The following is a 16,821-nucleotide window of genomic DNA, read 5'->3' as shown; positions in this document are numbered from 1 at the left end:
TAATTCAAATCTTGATTTTTTACAACTCGTATTTTTTGAATGCATAGACACATGAAATAAAACTTTTTTGAATGGGTAATTAACCTCTACATTGTCTGTGATATATTTGGCAGTAAAATCCAAAATGGCGACGAGCGATGACGAGCCTATGCATTTATATGAAGTTTTTCAAAACTGTTTCAATAAAATAGCGAATAAACAACAAGGTGAGTGAAAAAATGCATACCGTGGATCGTCTCGCGTTTCTCGATTTAACTTTCGCGGTCAAGTGAAGTGTTTCATTGTGAAATTGGACCAAAGTGTTTGCGTGTTATGCCATTTTCAGTATTGAAACTCAACAGCATTTTTTCAAAATACGCCCAAAATCATCACCTCACGTGGTTGAAATGAATAATTTTAGTATATGCATTAGTCAATGAAGGTGATATGATCATCAAAAAGGTTTCTACACGGGTTTGTAAGCCTGAAAAGGCTATGTTTTGATCGCAGAGTGTATTGTCAAAATGTGCCTTACCATTGTGTCTCTGTTGGTTTTCAGAGCAAAGCTGAATTGTTTTGCGAGTTTTATTTACTTTGACGTAAACTCTGACGCTTCCAGCAGGTAAACTAGGCTTTATTAACCGGCAGTATTATTAAAACTGCCGAAAATTCATGTTTAAATTATGTATTCTGTCTATGCATTCTCGCTTGGGACGGAGACGATGGAGTCGTTTCTAGGGTATATTGATACATAGATGGCGAATTGCCGTTTTTATGTTCTCTTTATGCCCATGTTTACGGTATGAATTTGTTTATTTACTCATCGTACGCTCGGACTAGAGACGCGAATGTCGGACGCTATAGTATGCATAGACTTAGTTACGTACTAATAGTCGAGAAGTCATAAACAAACTTTAAAAAAATATACAAGCGGTTTCATTATTCTAATGCCGAACAAAAATATCGAAACTTTATTTATGGATACTTATCTACTTGTTTGATTTATTGTTGCTGGCTGGGCAGAGATAAACAATGGATTTGTTTTATGGATCATAATTTTTAAATGGGCTGTATAATTTCGCAACCTTTGCCTTTTCCTCTTTGTTTTATTTTAGTTAATTTGTATTATTCTCTGTAATTGTACTACTCTGTCTTTTTCATATTGTAGTATTATACTCAAACACGCCCATTTTGTCAGTAGGAAAAGGCACATAATTCAAATTCTCTATGGAAACTATTTTTTTTAAAATTTGCCACCTTTTTGTACTGTGGTGTGCCAGAGTGTATCCCTCCAATGAAAGGGACAGATGAAGTTTTTTTTTCATTCTATGGTTACCATGAATCTAGGATATACCTGGATCTGGCATGAGTGGTGGGGGTAACTGACAGAACGAGATAGTCTTATGTATCTTTCAGTAGGAGTAGCAGAGAAAGCGGTATTATTGCTTGTCCTTGTCACAGTCTCACTTTTTGTTTGTTCCCCAGTTTCCCCACCTTTTTATTAGTATGGCGAATGGTGGGCAACAAATGAATTCGACCAATCACAGTGTCGCATTTGCATATGTTTTGTCCCTCATGGAGGCACGCGTATACCACTTCTATGCGATCCTACCTTCTATGATGGTTACTGACAAATTTGGTCTGTCTTAATATGAAAACATTTTTCAACATGCCTACTATTCAGTAGATTTCTTTCTAGATTTCCTAATATCATGGTATTGTATTTTTTACTTTGTCACATGTAAATACATTTTAAAATGGCCTTTAATACATTGAATTAAGGTTTATTATAGTTTTACCAGTTAACCACCAAATAAACAAAAAAAAAACACAAATAACAACATAGATTTATAGATCAAAGTCTATGTATAACTTGTCACTCCCTGCTGACTATGTAAAATGCCTTGTTAGTCTACCTTTTCACTAATGCGGAGATAAGAGGATATGTGTAGGTATCAACCAATGCTATTGGTTGATTCCAGCACTTTTTTCATCTTTCCTCATCTCCGCCTCTGTGGAAAGGCAACCTTAAGCTCTACAACTACTACTCCCCTGTAGTTCTCTGTTCTCTGCTCTTTTCCTGTCACCTCATTTTTTTTTCTTAGCCTATTTGAGTGTCCCACTGCTGGGCAAAGGCATCTCCCCTTAATTCCATGACTACCGATTTGGTGTTTCCTTCGGCCAGTTATTCAGGAAGCTGTCCGTTTAGGCCTGCCGCGTCCATGTCCCTCTACCGGCATCCACTTGGTGGCTAAGCTAGCCCACCTCTCAGGATGCATGCGGTAGGAATGACTAGCCCAGTCCCATTTGAGCCTGGCAGTTTTCTAGCCTTGTCAGCAACCTCACATAGTCTCCATAAATATCTTAATTGTTTGTAATAGATGCAACAGCCTTTAAGTCTTAAGCCCGAGAAAATTGGCTGATCACGGCAAAAGACCGAAAAAGGTGGAAAGATATGGAGGAGGCCTATACCCGAAAGGGGTCCTTAATATAGTAAAATAAACAACAACATCATAATGAAATACTATTTAAGGAAAAATAAAGGCTAAAACAAAACAAAAACAAAACAGATGCAACAGCCAAAGACACTGACTCATCATCAACTGAATAATTTATGTTAACATTAATATCGAAAGGATTAAAACTAACACGGTCTCCTTGACATAATGGGGTCGAAGTAAATATTTAGAATATGGCACCAGTTTAGCTTGCCCTGTCAATCCCTAGATATTTGTCAATTTTTTTTTTAATGGTATTTTATGCCCTGGATGCCAGCCCTTTAACCCAAATGTCATAGAAAGAGGGGAATTTCGCTATTTCGGAGTTGGTCCCATAGTAAAAGTTGCTCAGTATAATCCCAAAATCTCCCTGGCAACGGGAATGCACTTATTATTTTTGTAAGAATTGGAATTCGCTGCCTTGCGTGGTCTGACTTGGCCATTTTTTTTCTGATATTTGTACCATTCATTATATTAGTCCATTAAAGCTTAAAGTTACTGTAAAAACGAGAACAAGGACATTGACTGATTGTCAACTCATATTGATTTCAATAGGCTAGCTCTACGACAATTATAACATGTGCTGATGACCTGAATAAGACCCTATTATGACTGGTTAAGGTATATTGTTGAATGATGGCTATGGCATATAAAATTGTATATCTTTTAGCCACGTTGGAAAAGACGGTTTATGCGTTCAGGATAGTTTTTGTTCACACGAATGTTCCGAATTATCTGCAAAACCGACCAACCAATTTAGTTGCGGTTTTCAGTAAGGGGCATTGGGATAATTTCGAAATCAGGGTAATTTTGAAATAAATAAGATCCCGGGCGACACTCCTCCTTTCGGGCGTTCTCGCCTCCGTTCGGCTCAGCATTGCTCCGAGCAATTATTAGGGTTGACATAATTTGACGTCCCTTTGCGTGCACGACCACAGATAAGATAATGACTTGAATTTTGACAAACCTAAATATCCGAAAGGGATAATGCCATGCCATACATTAGAAAGGGACAGCACGATTCGTCTCTGAGTCGCTGACAAAATTCCGTTTTGTAGAGCACTCCTTACATCTTGCCACAGGAGGTGTCCTGTGGCTAGGGTTACCAGATGACAGGAATTTTCCTGACATGTCACGAATTTTGGCCTTGTGTCAGGAATGGGGACGGAACACGAGAATGTCAGGAATTTTTTGATTGATCTTATTTTTTATAAAGTACCTTTTTATTTACTTAAATGAATACAAATAATAAATTAAATATAACTTAAATTAATAAAACGCGGCTATCGGCTTAATCGGGTGGCCATCGCTAACGGCTAGCCCCTCCCCCCCACGTCGTCGCCATCGTCAAAAATATGAATGTTACGAAAAATATTCGAAAACCAGGAATTTTGTCAGGAAATTCTAAATTTGTATCTGGTAACCCTACCTGTGGCAAGATGCCCTCCATGCCATTGTCTATTAGACGTCCTTGATTGATTTAATTATTACTTACCGTCATCCGCACTGTTAACTGACTATTTTTAACCCTTATTTTATAGACAATAGGGTTCAGCGATGGTCAGTAGAGTTTCTGATAGTCCCGGCGGTTTCGTAGTCGTCGTAAATACGTTTTTACGTCCCCGTGAATTATCGCGGTTGTTAAAAACGATAAAAACTATAATGGGTGCTTACGATCCGCTATAGGCGTAGATTACCTCACATAGATACTGCATTATTAACCGTTTAGGCTACGTTTCCACCAGAGATGTGCGAGGATGCGTAGCGAGGGATGTGTTTGTTAAGAACCAATATAGAATCAATTAATTTACACCTATCCTCGCTCAGCGCACCTCTGTCGGCAATTTCCTATTTAGTTTTTAACAAATACATCGCTCGCTACGCAAGTACGCATAGTGCAGTCGACGTCAAATATTATGTACACTTTTGCACCTTACTCCTTTGTAATAAGGCGGAAAATGTAAACATATCTTTGACGTCGACTGTACACATCCTCTAACATTTCTGGTGGAATCACTGCCTTACAAGACTCACCTTCGAACATGAATAATTTATGGAAAAACAGAAACCATGCCCAAAAAACTTTTAAAATACCGCTTAAAACATTCTGTATAATATATTCTGGTAGTTTCGGAACGAACTTTGTACGAACTTTTATATTTATCAGCGAGGACGCGGATTTTCTTCATGCTGCATTAAACTCATACAAAATTGGCTGCGAAACTACAATACAATACAAATACTCTTTATTGTACACCTTAATGAAGAAATGTAGCAAGAAGACCGGTAGGTCTATTACCTAACTTTTTGAAGTGAAACCTTCTTTAGCGGCGCTGTGTACTTTTTGTGATGGGGAAAAAATGTTAATCTCGTGACAGCGTAAGACGTAAGACGCTTCGTAAGACGGACACGTGACCTGATCGAAAAACTGTTACAATGTCATTGAGTTCTCACTTCTGCCGGCACTCCCGGAGTGCAACCCGTTGTTTTTTTTTTTTTTTTTTTCAAAATACCGAAGCCATGGGGCAAGGTCTAAAGCTGACAGAACCAGAACTGTACAGACAGACAACTGCTTGGTTCGTTATAAAATGCGTTTTATTTGATAATCGCTAGTTTACTGGCCCTGCGCGAGCGCAGGCGCCGTGGGAAAGCGTTTAATTGCGCGCAATGAATCACGGTTAAGGTGCAGTGAGTTCAGAAAACGGAGTTTTTTAAAAGCCGTAGCTCTTTTTTGGATCACAATACGGCTGCCATACATTCAATTAGCAAACTTGAGGGCTTTTTCTAGTGAGTGGAGTGATTAGAATCCTAAGTTTTTGACTTTTGCTCGATAGAAAACGATCACGAACATAGGTCTAAAACGGACTTTGAAGATTCATAACAATTTGTGCACAAAAGATAGAAATATGAAAACTGCTTCTATGTACGCGCAATTGTATGCTTGAACGACTACCAGGATTACTTTTTTTTTTAATTTCACATTCACTAAATAAGTTCGAAAATATGATATCAGCGGTTCCGTGCACGCAACTTCTTTGATCAGATGCCCGCTGGGCTTGGATCAAAGCACACGTATCGCGAATTTAATTAAAATGACAGTTGATTTTGGCATTTATTTCGACATTAAGTCATATACATATACGAAAAAGTATACCAGTAGACAAATAGTATTTAAAAAATCAGGGTAAATAATTATCATCACATGGAGCTCGAGTCTCATCTTAGATTTGATTTGTTGGGGCATAATGGTTGAAAAACGCAGTAAACTATCTTAAAACAATACGATTCCAATATCATTTAAGTAATTTGCTCCTTGAAACCCGGCTTAGAATGAAAAAAGTTTGAAGACTCATACTTATTGATTGGAATTAATTTTCATTATGCTGGTATTAATATTGCATACCTATTTGACGTACTTTTGTACGTCAACGTCAATGAACTGTGATGACAATGTTGTGATCTTGTATTTATGTTAGAGAACTTTTGATCTTCAAATATTACCTATTAATACGGAACATTATGTAAATATTTCGTGTACTACTTGAAAATCGTGCAGTGGTACACCTATTTTGTTGCTGTGAGGTCCGTCTAAGATAGATGTATAATGCGGTTACGTGCTGTTCTGCAAACCTTCATGAAATCAAGAATAAATAAACGGCTATGGTCTAGCCTCAGCGAGTTTTTGCGGCTTGTGAGGCCGAGATATACATTATACATACTGGCCTACGAGGCTTACAGCCCAAAACCACTGCGGTGCCTGGTTTGTGATTGCCTATGTATCGAGTGTTATACTAATTTACTATAAAATAAAACAAAGTTTTTCGTTCAATGATATTCTGTGCATATTTAATTTTATACCTCGTCGATGACAAACAAGCATACGGCCCGTCTGATGATAAGCAATCTTCGTAGCCTTTGGATGCCTGCAACTCCATGCGCGTTGCCGAGTCTAACACTCCGCACCCCTCGTTGATAACTGGCAACCATACTCACCGGCAGGAAGGACACTATGAGTAGGGTCTAGTGCTAGTGTTATTTGGCTGCAGATTTCTGTAAGGTTGAGCTCTGCTCTAGATCTGGAATGACATCCGCTGTGCTGTGCCCTACCACACAAAGCGAGATGTCATTCTCAGTTCCCATTCCCATACCTCTCTTTGGACGTAGTTCAAGGACCATATATCTTAAATATGCCGATACCGATATGTCCATATATCTTAAATATTAACTATAGCGATTCAGAGTCTGAACATATAACCGTAAGTTTACCAAAAAAATGCCGTAATAGCTGTAGGTACAGTCAGATGCAGAGAGAAAGAATCCGCCAAAATGAAATTTCCACCCTGCCAGGACTTTATTTATTGATAAAGATAACGATATATTTATTTGCAAAAAATATAGTGATGAACATAGGTGGACAGTAATTTTGGATGCGTAGGGTAGAGCGGGGAGAAACGTAACACTATGTACTTTGACCTTAGTTTCTGGTTAACCATTATTATTTTGATGAGTTTAATGTAGTCATACTCGTATATAACGTCAGTGCATGTTCTGTACATTAACGTCTTGACTAACATTATAATTGTGTATTTTGTTTTAAAAAAATCGTCTTTTGTTACTAATGACCCCGTTGGCGTGCAGAAAGTAACACGTTGTGGGTCAAAAGTAACAAGACACAGTGGGCTGTAATTTAATATAATATGACATATCAAATCAAAATAAAAACCGGTCAAGTGTGAGTCGAAATCGCGTCCCAAGGGTTCAGTACTGCACACATTTTTGAACGAGCGAGCAAAGCGAAGTTCTTAAGTACATACAAGTATTTATTCAATTCGTCCACACACGGCTGGCTATCTTAGGATAGTTAGTTACCCATTTTTTTTTGTTCAAGTATTATGTTAAGCATAGTGCCTACATTTTTTTTCATTGTTAGGCGTATCTCTGTTAATTCAAGATAACAGGGCTATAACCGCGGCAATCGAAGTTCGCAAATTGCTGGCATTTCTCTCTGTCACTCTAATTACCTACGGTTTCATTGGTGTAAAAGAAAAATCCCCGCAATTTGCGAAATTCGATGGTCGCGATATACGGCAGTTCAGCCTTCTCACTTAGCTACTCGTACTTAAACCAATTATTTGTTCTGTTTGAGCACTAACCTCCTAAAGCTCATGCTTCGACCTTGCGTGGAGGTGCACCTCTCTCGGATGCTTCAGGCCTTCGGCCCAACGCAGAGCTTGGCCATCGACCTTCGCACTAGCTGTCCGCACCACGTTTCAGTTTCACGTAAACAATTGCGGCTGTGTCCCTAAAACAGCCCAACCGCGTTTTTTTTCTTAAGTCCGACTCACGCTGGACTCTAGATTTCTAATAGGTTTTCCTGTCATCTAGAGGTAGAAGGTTGTGTATTTTTTTTCAAAATTTTAGACCCAATTTTATCGGAGATAAGAGGGAGGGGGGGACGGTCATTTTTTGCCTATTTTCTTAAATAACTTTTAAACTGTTTCATATAAAATTATAAAAAAAATATATAGATCCTCAAAATAAGCCCTTTTATTATGTAACACGATATGGTTTGCAAAACTTGGTTTTCTAATTTACTCATATTCCCCTTAAAATAGCCGCCTATACTTAAAATTTATTTGTTTATATATTACATGTCCGTCTTTGGGTAGCAGACTTCCATATGTATACCAAATTTCAACTTAATTGGTCCAGTAGTTTTGGAGCAAATTGGCTGTGACAAACGGATAGACAGACGCACGAGTGATCCTATAAGGGTTCCGTTTTTTCTTTTTGAGTTACGGAACCCGACTCTCGAGCCGCGAACATTTAGAAACCAGAAATTTATTTGCTAAAAACATTGTCCTTACAGAGGTATACAAATGGAATACGCAGTGATAAAAAGTGAAATAAACTGTGTGAATCGTGTTAAATGTAATGTTTTGTCATAAAGGCTGCTTTTTCTACAATCAATTGTTTTATTTCCTAATTATACGTATTTTTATACATGAAAGAAAAAAAATTGGTATTATGAGATTTGATCAAGTCCAGCATAATTCACATAAATATAATGAAATTCATTGGTATACAATCAAATAAGCCATTTTATGCTGAATGCAATGATACATAATTAATATCATTCATACATATTTTTAAAGAAATGGTCATATTTCTAACACACGCCAAATTCGCGATGACCACCCATGGAGGCCACGCCACTAGACGTATATTTTTCTAAATTGGCCGCGCCACTCAACCTCAAGCCACCGTTAAATCTGAGGCGCCGCCATTCAACGGCTTGTTATGACTGTCCGTCCCCGGCTCCCCGCCACCATAGAGACTGGGAGCCAGACAATGCCACTCTAGGGGATATGCAAATATTCAGAAAATGTATGAATTTTAATACAACATAAACATCAAATAACTAAAAGTCAAAAAACGTACTTTAGATTCGAAAAATCACGTTGCGTCCTCTCACACAACCTAATAAGCACGTGGCGACCGTTTCGACTGAATGCGCTGACTGAGTGAAGGGGGCACCACTGTCTATCACTTAATAGCAGCGGAGTGTTATTTTGTCTATTAGATAAACCTACAGAGCAATAGTTACTTTCCACCCGCAGTTACTTTTGTCCCCGCTCTCCCCTACATTTCACTTGAAGAAGCATGCAATTTTTTCTTAGTAGCTAGGTAGTATAACTAAATATATACAAACTGAAGCTAAGCTAAGGTAAGTTATATAATAATAACATCATCGGAATACACATATGATTTTAATGAAATTGTCATTGAATTGATTTGTGCCTTATCGAAAGCCCTATTGATTAGAGTAGTACCTAAATAACGTTTTTCATTTGACGACTTCTGTATTTATTCGGTTTATATAGTTCGAGTATCTAATGAATTCGATTATTTAGTTAATTTACATTTAAGTACGTCACATGTGACATGAACAGACAAGGAGAGCAAGATAAAATATATTGTTTTGTCTTCCTTCTTTCAATGGAACTTTTTTAGAGTTTCTCTTCCTCAAAGGAGGCTAGTGGTTAAGACGAAACTCAAAATACTCTCATTTGCATCTTAAAAAAAACAGGATGGGTCACTGACCTGTCCCGGTAAAGTGAGGTAGTGTGCGTGACGCGTGCTTGTGTGTGAAATGGGGTAATTTGACAGAATCTGAAAATTTTCCCCGGGCATACCTCACCTTAATAGATACTATGTACTGCGAAGGCCGCCACATGTGTCTATACTGGACGATCTGAACCACAGAATAAGTACATACCGGTATAATACAATTTCCTTAATTAGTACGCTTTCCCGCTTAATAAGCGTTTTGCGATTGGCCTCTTTAGGATCTTAATCTAATTTGCCTAATTCTCAAATAAGGTAAGCCGCTGGAATTGCTGGAAATCGAGTTCTACAGTCTCGTAAACTATTGCCACTCATAAAAAATGCCCAAAAAATGGTTTTCTCGCCAAAAAGGAGTTTGCCAGTCTGTCTTAACTCTCATGGAAGAATGTTCGCGATAACATACGGCAATGCGGGTGAAGCCGATGTGGGTTTAGTGGGTAAGGAGTCCTTCTAAGGACTTCTCCCTCCTTTCTCGCTAAGAGAAAGGAATGGGAGATGGGAGTCCCACATAACCTCCGATGCCTCCTAGGTCACAGGGTGTATGCGTAACAGCATTAGGTAATACATCAAAAGACTATCTCGACTCTTCAGATAATATAAGAACCTCATCATCTCTTCTTTGTCGTCACACTCTTGTCAGAGTGGTCGTGATCGTCATCGATCGTCGTATCATCGTCATATCAGGGCCGGTGGCAAGCTTCACAATCCGTCGCCATTCTTCGCCCGTCTTGTACATTCGTGGAGTGGTCCATTGAATGCATTTTTGACTATTAGGTCTGACCAACGCATTAGTGACCTACCGCGCCTTGTGCCTTCGACTTTTCCTTGCACTACAAGTCGTTCCACAGATGTATCGTCTCGACGTGTAATATGTTCAAGGAAAGTGAGAATACGACACTAGACGATGGAAGAAAGACGCTGTTTAATACTAAGTTCCTGGAGAGTTGAGACGTGGGTTCGGAACCTCACCATACTCCTGTAAATTCTTTGGCCTCTTCATAACATAATTGTCAACGTAAAGCTATTACTAGAAACGTATCGCGGTGTTTACATATTTACTGAGTGTTTGCACAAGTGTTATTAATTTGTTCCGACTAAATCCACACGATTTGGTCACGCCCTCTATTCTGTATTCTGGAAAGTTCTTTATAAAGATCAATAAAAAAAACGGCTAAGGTCTGTTTATTTCCCAAATAAAATAACAGTACGATTGGTCAATGCACTAAGCACTGATGGCTCCAAAATTGTTCTTAATTTTTTATCAATTTTCCGTATATTTCGTCGGGTGACAAGCAAAAGTCACCAAATACTATCAAAAAATTAAAGTAACACTGCACTTTATTACACTTGTAACACGGTTTATTGTCCAATAATTTCAATGGTGTTAGTTAATGACTTTTGCTTGTCACCCGACGATTTATCAAGTTATGAGAATGTATTTGGTTTTAAAGAATTTATTTCTCTCTCTAAAGTCTTGCGTTTAGGGTACAATAGTGAAAAACGTGACCTGATATGCCCTATGTAAGCTATGCGTCGTGTCGCGCCAATCATTGCCATTGAGCATCTTGCCTTATCCGTACACACCCGTTATGGCGACCGACACAAGATAAGAGAGGTAGCGGTAGCGGGTGGATGAGAGGTAGCGGACTGACAAATGCAATGCGTCGTGTCGCGCCAATCATTGCCATTGAGCATCTTGCCTTATCGATACACACCCGTCATGGCGACTGACACAAGATAGGTAGCGGGTGGGTATGACAGGTGACGGAGTCAGACCCCACCCAGCTCAGCAATGTGTTGTGTGGCGACAATCATGTTAAAGTAATTTTGTCTAAGTCTGTTACTATTCATGGCTAAATTACTGAGATAATTTGGATGACTATTGGGAAGTAGAAAGCTTCCTGGGACTTTTTTATTGGAATCCACCAGGGCTTAGGGTAAGGGTACAGACCGACTCCAACGCAACGGAGCCGCGTGGCACAGCTAATACAGCTATATAGCAAAACATAATAAATAAATATTATAGGACTATCTTACGCAAATTTACCTATTTCTCTAGTCCCACTGTAAGCTCAATAAGGCTTGTGTTGTGGGTACTAGACAACGATTATATATGTACATAATAAACATACATAACATAACCCAGGAACAAACATTTGTGAAAAACCTAAAAATAAATGCCCGTACCTGGATTTGTACCCGGGACCCCAAGCTTCGTAGTGTAGTGTAGTAATGGGCTGGCTAAGATCCAAAATTATTATTTCGATAATACGAGCCACTAGTATGTATGTGTATCCGTGGAACACGGCACAAATTCAAAGCCATCCAACATTACTTCGGTCTCAATGACGGTGCAACCTACCTAACCCGTCTACCTCCACTCTGCACTAGCGCCATGTTTTTGTTGTTGCTTATTCTGGTTTTTTTTTATAATTTTACATTTTTGATGATTAAATGACTTTAACCCAGCTTCGTAGGCACTACCGAGTGCCGACTAGTTAGGTAACAATTTTGCATTTAAGGCCGAGCCACACCGGCTGCGTGTGCAGCACGTTGCGTGGCGTGCGCTGCGTGACGTGCGCAGCACCCCTGTCACACCGGGTGACGCGCACGTCACGCAGCGCACGCCACGCAACGTGCTGCACACGCCACGCAGGCGCACGCTGCAGCTCAGTCATGCGTGCAGTAAAATAAAATACTCCTGCGACAGTACCTACATCATGTTATTATAACTCCCGTTGCAAATGGAAGCTGCTCACCTAATGCCGCCATTGCAATTAGAAGAAAAAAATGTCTCATATTTGAATCGAGATAGTTGAGAGTACATAATATTGTTCACCAACGCAAAATAGTTCACAATACAACAACCTTGTTTTCCAATAGTATCGTTAATACCTAAAATTAGGGATGTAACGATACCGATACCGATACGATATATCGGCCGATATAATCGGCAGACCGATATATCAGCATCGCCGATTTAAATTCAGCCGATGTTATAGTTTGAAAAGCGCGCAAAACGAATGACGCTGCTAATAATTTGAATACACTTTGTTTCCATAACAAATAACACTCCTTTTGCGTTGACGTAGTCGGGTAAAAACTACCTAAAGTGAACTATAATTACTGATTTGGATTTACTTTTGCATTAATTGCTTGGTGGTTACCCCTAAATAAATGTTTTCTTTGATTTTGATTTCGCATTTTTCTTTATTAGTTTTACAGTTTTTCACACTTCACAAATTCGAGCGTCTATTAATACATATGTATGTTTTATGCATAATAAGTATATAATTCCTTATTTGTTATATCTATTAGCTAACTACTATGCCATTGATATCGGTATCTGTATCGGTATCGCCGATTATTTACTTGAAAAATCGGTATCGGTATCGTATCGGCAAAATCATGTATCGTTACATCCCTACCTAAAATCGATTATTTCCCACAGGCCAAATTATTTTTTTTTAAAACGTATTTGTGGTAATCTTTGTGCTATGTTGTAAATATACATTCATATTAACGAAAGATTTTTATTAGTTTTTCTTTTATCACTGAATCCGTATTAAAAACCAGCACGCGCACCGGCCGAGTTGTAAATAAATACAAGTGGCTGCGCGTGTACACGCACAGCACCTATGCAGCACCGAGCTGTGCGCGTCCGAACACTCCGAACCTGCTCGGTTCGCCCTCTCATAGGGAACGCAGTTAAACACAACGTCATCACTGCACGCAACGAAGCGACGTTGCCGCTCCGCTGCGTGGACGCGTGCACGCAGCACGCAGCCGGTTTGTCTCGTCGGAGCTGCGTTGCGTGCAAGTCACGCGTACGCGTACGTCACGCACACGTCACGCAAGCGGTGTGTCCTCTCTTATGAGTTTTCATATTCTACAACGCAGCGGGACGCGTACGTGCACGCGCACGTCACGCACACGCATCCGGTGTGGCCTGGCCTTTAACCAGTGATAATATTTATCGCTACTGCTTGTAACCTGTGACCTTACAACAAGTTACCATCCTTTGACATATTTTGTACCTGTAAATATTAATTTATTTACTGCATTACTTAGTAATCTACAGGGTGTAACGATTTATTTTCTACAATTAGTTTCTGATCTGATGTGGATTCTGATCTTTTAGAATAGAATGTTGACTTGATGCACACAGCTCGCCTGATGGTAAGCGGTTACCGTAGCATTGCCGACCCTTTAGAAACCTGGCCCCGTATTAGACAACATGCCAATCGCTCCTTTCAGACGAAAGGAGTGCCTGGCGTCCGTTGGCTCGTTGGGTGGACGACATTCGGAAGATTGCGGATCACTTCTGGATGAGATTGGCTCAGGACCGGGATAAGTGGAGTACTCGAAGAAAGGCCTACGCTCAGTACTGGACGATAAAAGGCTGATATGATGACAAGTACATGCCAGAAGGAGGGCGCGGACGCGGCAGTTCCAGACGGAGATGGTGGGACGACCTAGACACCTTTCTCAGTAGCAGTTTCTGGCCAGAGCAGGCGCTATGTCGGGAGTCGTGGAAGACAAGGGGAGAGGCCTTTGCCCAGCAGTGGGACACCTTAACCCTTTACCAGGCTGACATTTCAAAAATGTCAATCGAATGTCAGTCTTTCGCATCGAAAATAGAACACATGTTTGAATCGCTGTATGTGGGAAATATATATCCCTTAGCCTGGTAAATTAATAGACTAGCATAAAATAAAACCGGGCAAGTGCGAGTCGGACTCGCGCACGAAGGGTTCCGTACCATAATGAAAAAAAAAACAAAAACAAAAAAATGCAAAAAAAAAAAACGGTCACCCATCCAAGTACTGACCCCTCCCGACGTTGCTTAACTTTGGTCAAAAATCACGTTTGTTGTATGGGAGCCCCATTTAAATCTTTATTTTATTCTGTTTTTAGTATTTGTTGTTATAGCGGCAACAGAAATACATCATCTGTGAAAATTTCAACTGTCTAGCTATCACGGTTCGGGAGATACAGCCTGGTGACAGACGGACGGACGGACGGACGGACAGCGAAGTCTTAGTAATAGGGTCCCGTTTTACCCTTTGGGTACGGAACCCTAAAAAAAGATGACAAGTCTCACTAATACTAGATCAGCCTGTGGCTATGCTCCGTATAAGGTCCGGCACGGCGTGGAAAGTGTTACGGGGCTCGCATCCATCATACGTCTGTCAAATGTTGCGCACAACTTGCTTAATAACTAATAGATACTTAATACTATTATGAATAATCTACTTACTTATTTTAGTTACCAACGCTAATATTATAGGCCAATCAAATTAGTTTTTTTTTAGGAATTAATTGCCAGCGGGCTAGAAATCGTCTTAATACCTTCATTTTGTTCTAAATTAGCATAATCCGAGTTTGCTCCATTCCAGTTGTCGAAAATTTTTTGCTCTTTTTCAGTTTTTTGCTTGTAGTTCTAAAACGGTACGTCTGACGGAAAATTTGCTCTAATCATTATAAAAATTGGCATCTGAGATACCTTAATATGTATAGTCCTCCACATCGATTTCGATGACGGCGACCTCAGCAATCAAGGGATTTTCCTCTTATGAGCTCTTATGTGGCTGGCCAGGCCAAACTTGTTTTTAAAAACTCTGTCACATTCACGGCAGTAGAGTTGACCGGCTGTTTTTAAAATTAAATTCAGACAACAAGGCCCATATTACAAATACCTTACTGACTAACATACATAATGTATTTTATAAACTTAAAACTAAACACTATTTAGGCCGACTTGCACCATTCCACTAACCGCTTAACCCTGGGTTAGTGGAATGGTGCAAGTCGGCTTTAGTCGACAAAACGGCGTGGCTCCGTTGCATCGGCTGCTCTTGTGTAGGATTCGGCAGTTTGCGCTTCTAGTTTACATTTCTAGCTCGCTGGGAATTCATTCCTCAAAACGCTTTTTTTATCTAATTTGATTGGCCTATTAACAGTTAAATACATGTAAAGCAGCGGTCGGCAACTTTTTAGCAGGCAAGGGCCACATAGTAGTTTAAGGAAGTTGACGTGGGCCGTTCTTTAGTTAATATAATGCGACTTTATCAGATATTGTTGTTTGACAATATTACATACAAAATAGTTAGGGGGACTCGCGGGCCGCAAGTGAGAGGTTCGCGGGCCGCTTGTTGCCGACCGCTGATGTAAAGGGTTAATGAACACTACAAAGTCAATATGTCCTTCACTCAGTACCTTATCAACTAAAAGCTAGGCTATCTCGAACGAGGCCGCCATGGCCTATACTATACATAGCACACAATCTAACGTCCTAACCGCCACGCTTTCCGATACTAGATAATGTCCTTTTTATGGTACGCTGAGCGTTGCCTGGTTAATTAGGTTGCAGTAATGGTTAGAATGTACATTGTAAGACACTACACGCTTTAGATTGGAGCTTTAATGTTTGCCACGTAAGTTAGTGCGAAGTAGTTAAAACATAAAGTATGTGTTCAAAGGCAAGCCTTTAATGTGTCAAATTATTGCTTGCCTTAGGGGTTGTGCACAAATCACGCGAGGTCTTTTCGGCTACTTTCTGACCCCCCCTCCCCTCACAGATCCTCACGTGTACGGTTCATGAGATACAGCCTGGTGACAGACAGACAGGCGGACAGTGGAGTCTTAAATGGACCTTAAAAGGACCTATGTCATGTATACCTGTTGGCACGAACGGATAACTAGTGCTATTTAGGGTCCATAACCAAAGGGTAAAAACGGCACCCTTTTTACCCTTTGGTTATGGACCCTAAAAAGCACTAGTTATCCGTTCGTGCCAACAGGTATACATGACATAGGTCCTTTTATGATTTTATAAGACTTCACTGCCAATTTATACTTATGATTGACAAATTTATTAGCTCAAGCTATCAGAGAGATCTTGATTGATCTTGTTTTTATCATTTGTCGCCTCACTATTAAGGGCATAGCCTTTTAGTCGTGCTTTAGTTCTACGAAGTGTCGATTTTATCATTCTTATGATCTGAGTAGGGAATCTAGTCCAATAAATAGTGCATTTACCTTTCAAAATGTTAGTTATTTCTAATCAGAATCACATATGAATGCCAAACAATTGTTTTCTGACTGAAGAGAAAATTGTAAAAAAAAACCGGGCAAGTGCGAGTCGGACTCGCGCATGAAGGGTTCCGTACCATAATGCAAAAAAAAAACAAAAAAAAAGCAAAAAAAAAACGGT

At 39.7% G+C, this 16,821-nt stretch overlaps 1 protein-coding gene across 2 annotated transcripts in view; it reads left to right on the top strand.

The window, feature by feature from the left end:
* Nucleotides 1-101: 101 nt before the first annotated feature.
* The window catches only part of LOC134677009 (protein daughterless), a 175,908-nt gene continuing 159,188 nt past the window's right edge, over nucleotides 102-16,821 (top strand). For both annotated transcript variants that reach the window (XM_063535414.1, XM_063535415.1), the window contains exon 1: nucleotides 102-206. In XM_063535414.1, the coding sequence (XP_063391484.1) occupies nucleotides 125-206 (82 nt within the window). In that variant the 5' untranslated portion in view covers nucleotides 102-124. The remainder of the gene's footprint in view (nucleotides 207-16,821) is intronic.

The sequence above is a fragment of the Cydia fagiglandana genome, chromosome 25, assembly GCF_963556715.1.
Source record: "Cydia fagiglandana chromosome 25, ilCydFagi1.1, whole genome shotgun sequence".
In the NCBI taxonomy this organism is placed as follows: domain Eukaryota; kingdom Metazoa; phylum Arthropoda; class Insecta; order Lepidoptera; family Tortricidae; genus Cydia; species Cydia fagiglandana.
This window is presented reverse-complemented; position numbering and strand designations above follow the sequence as displayed.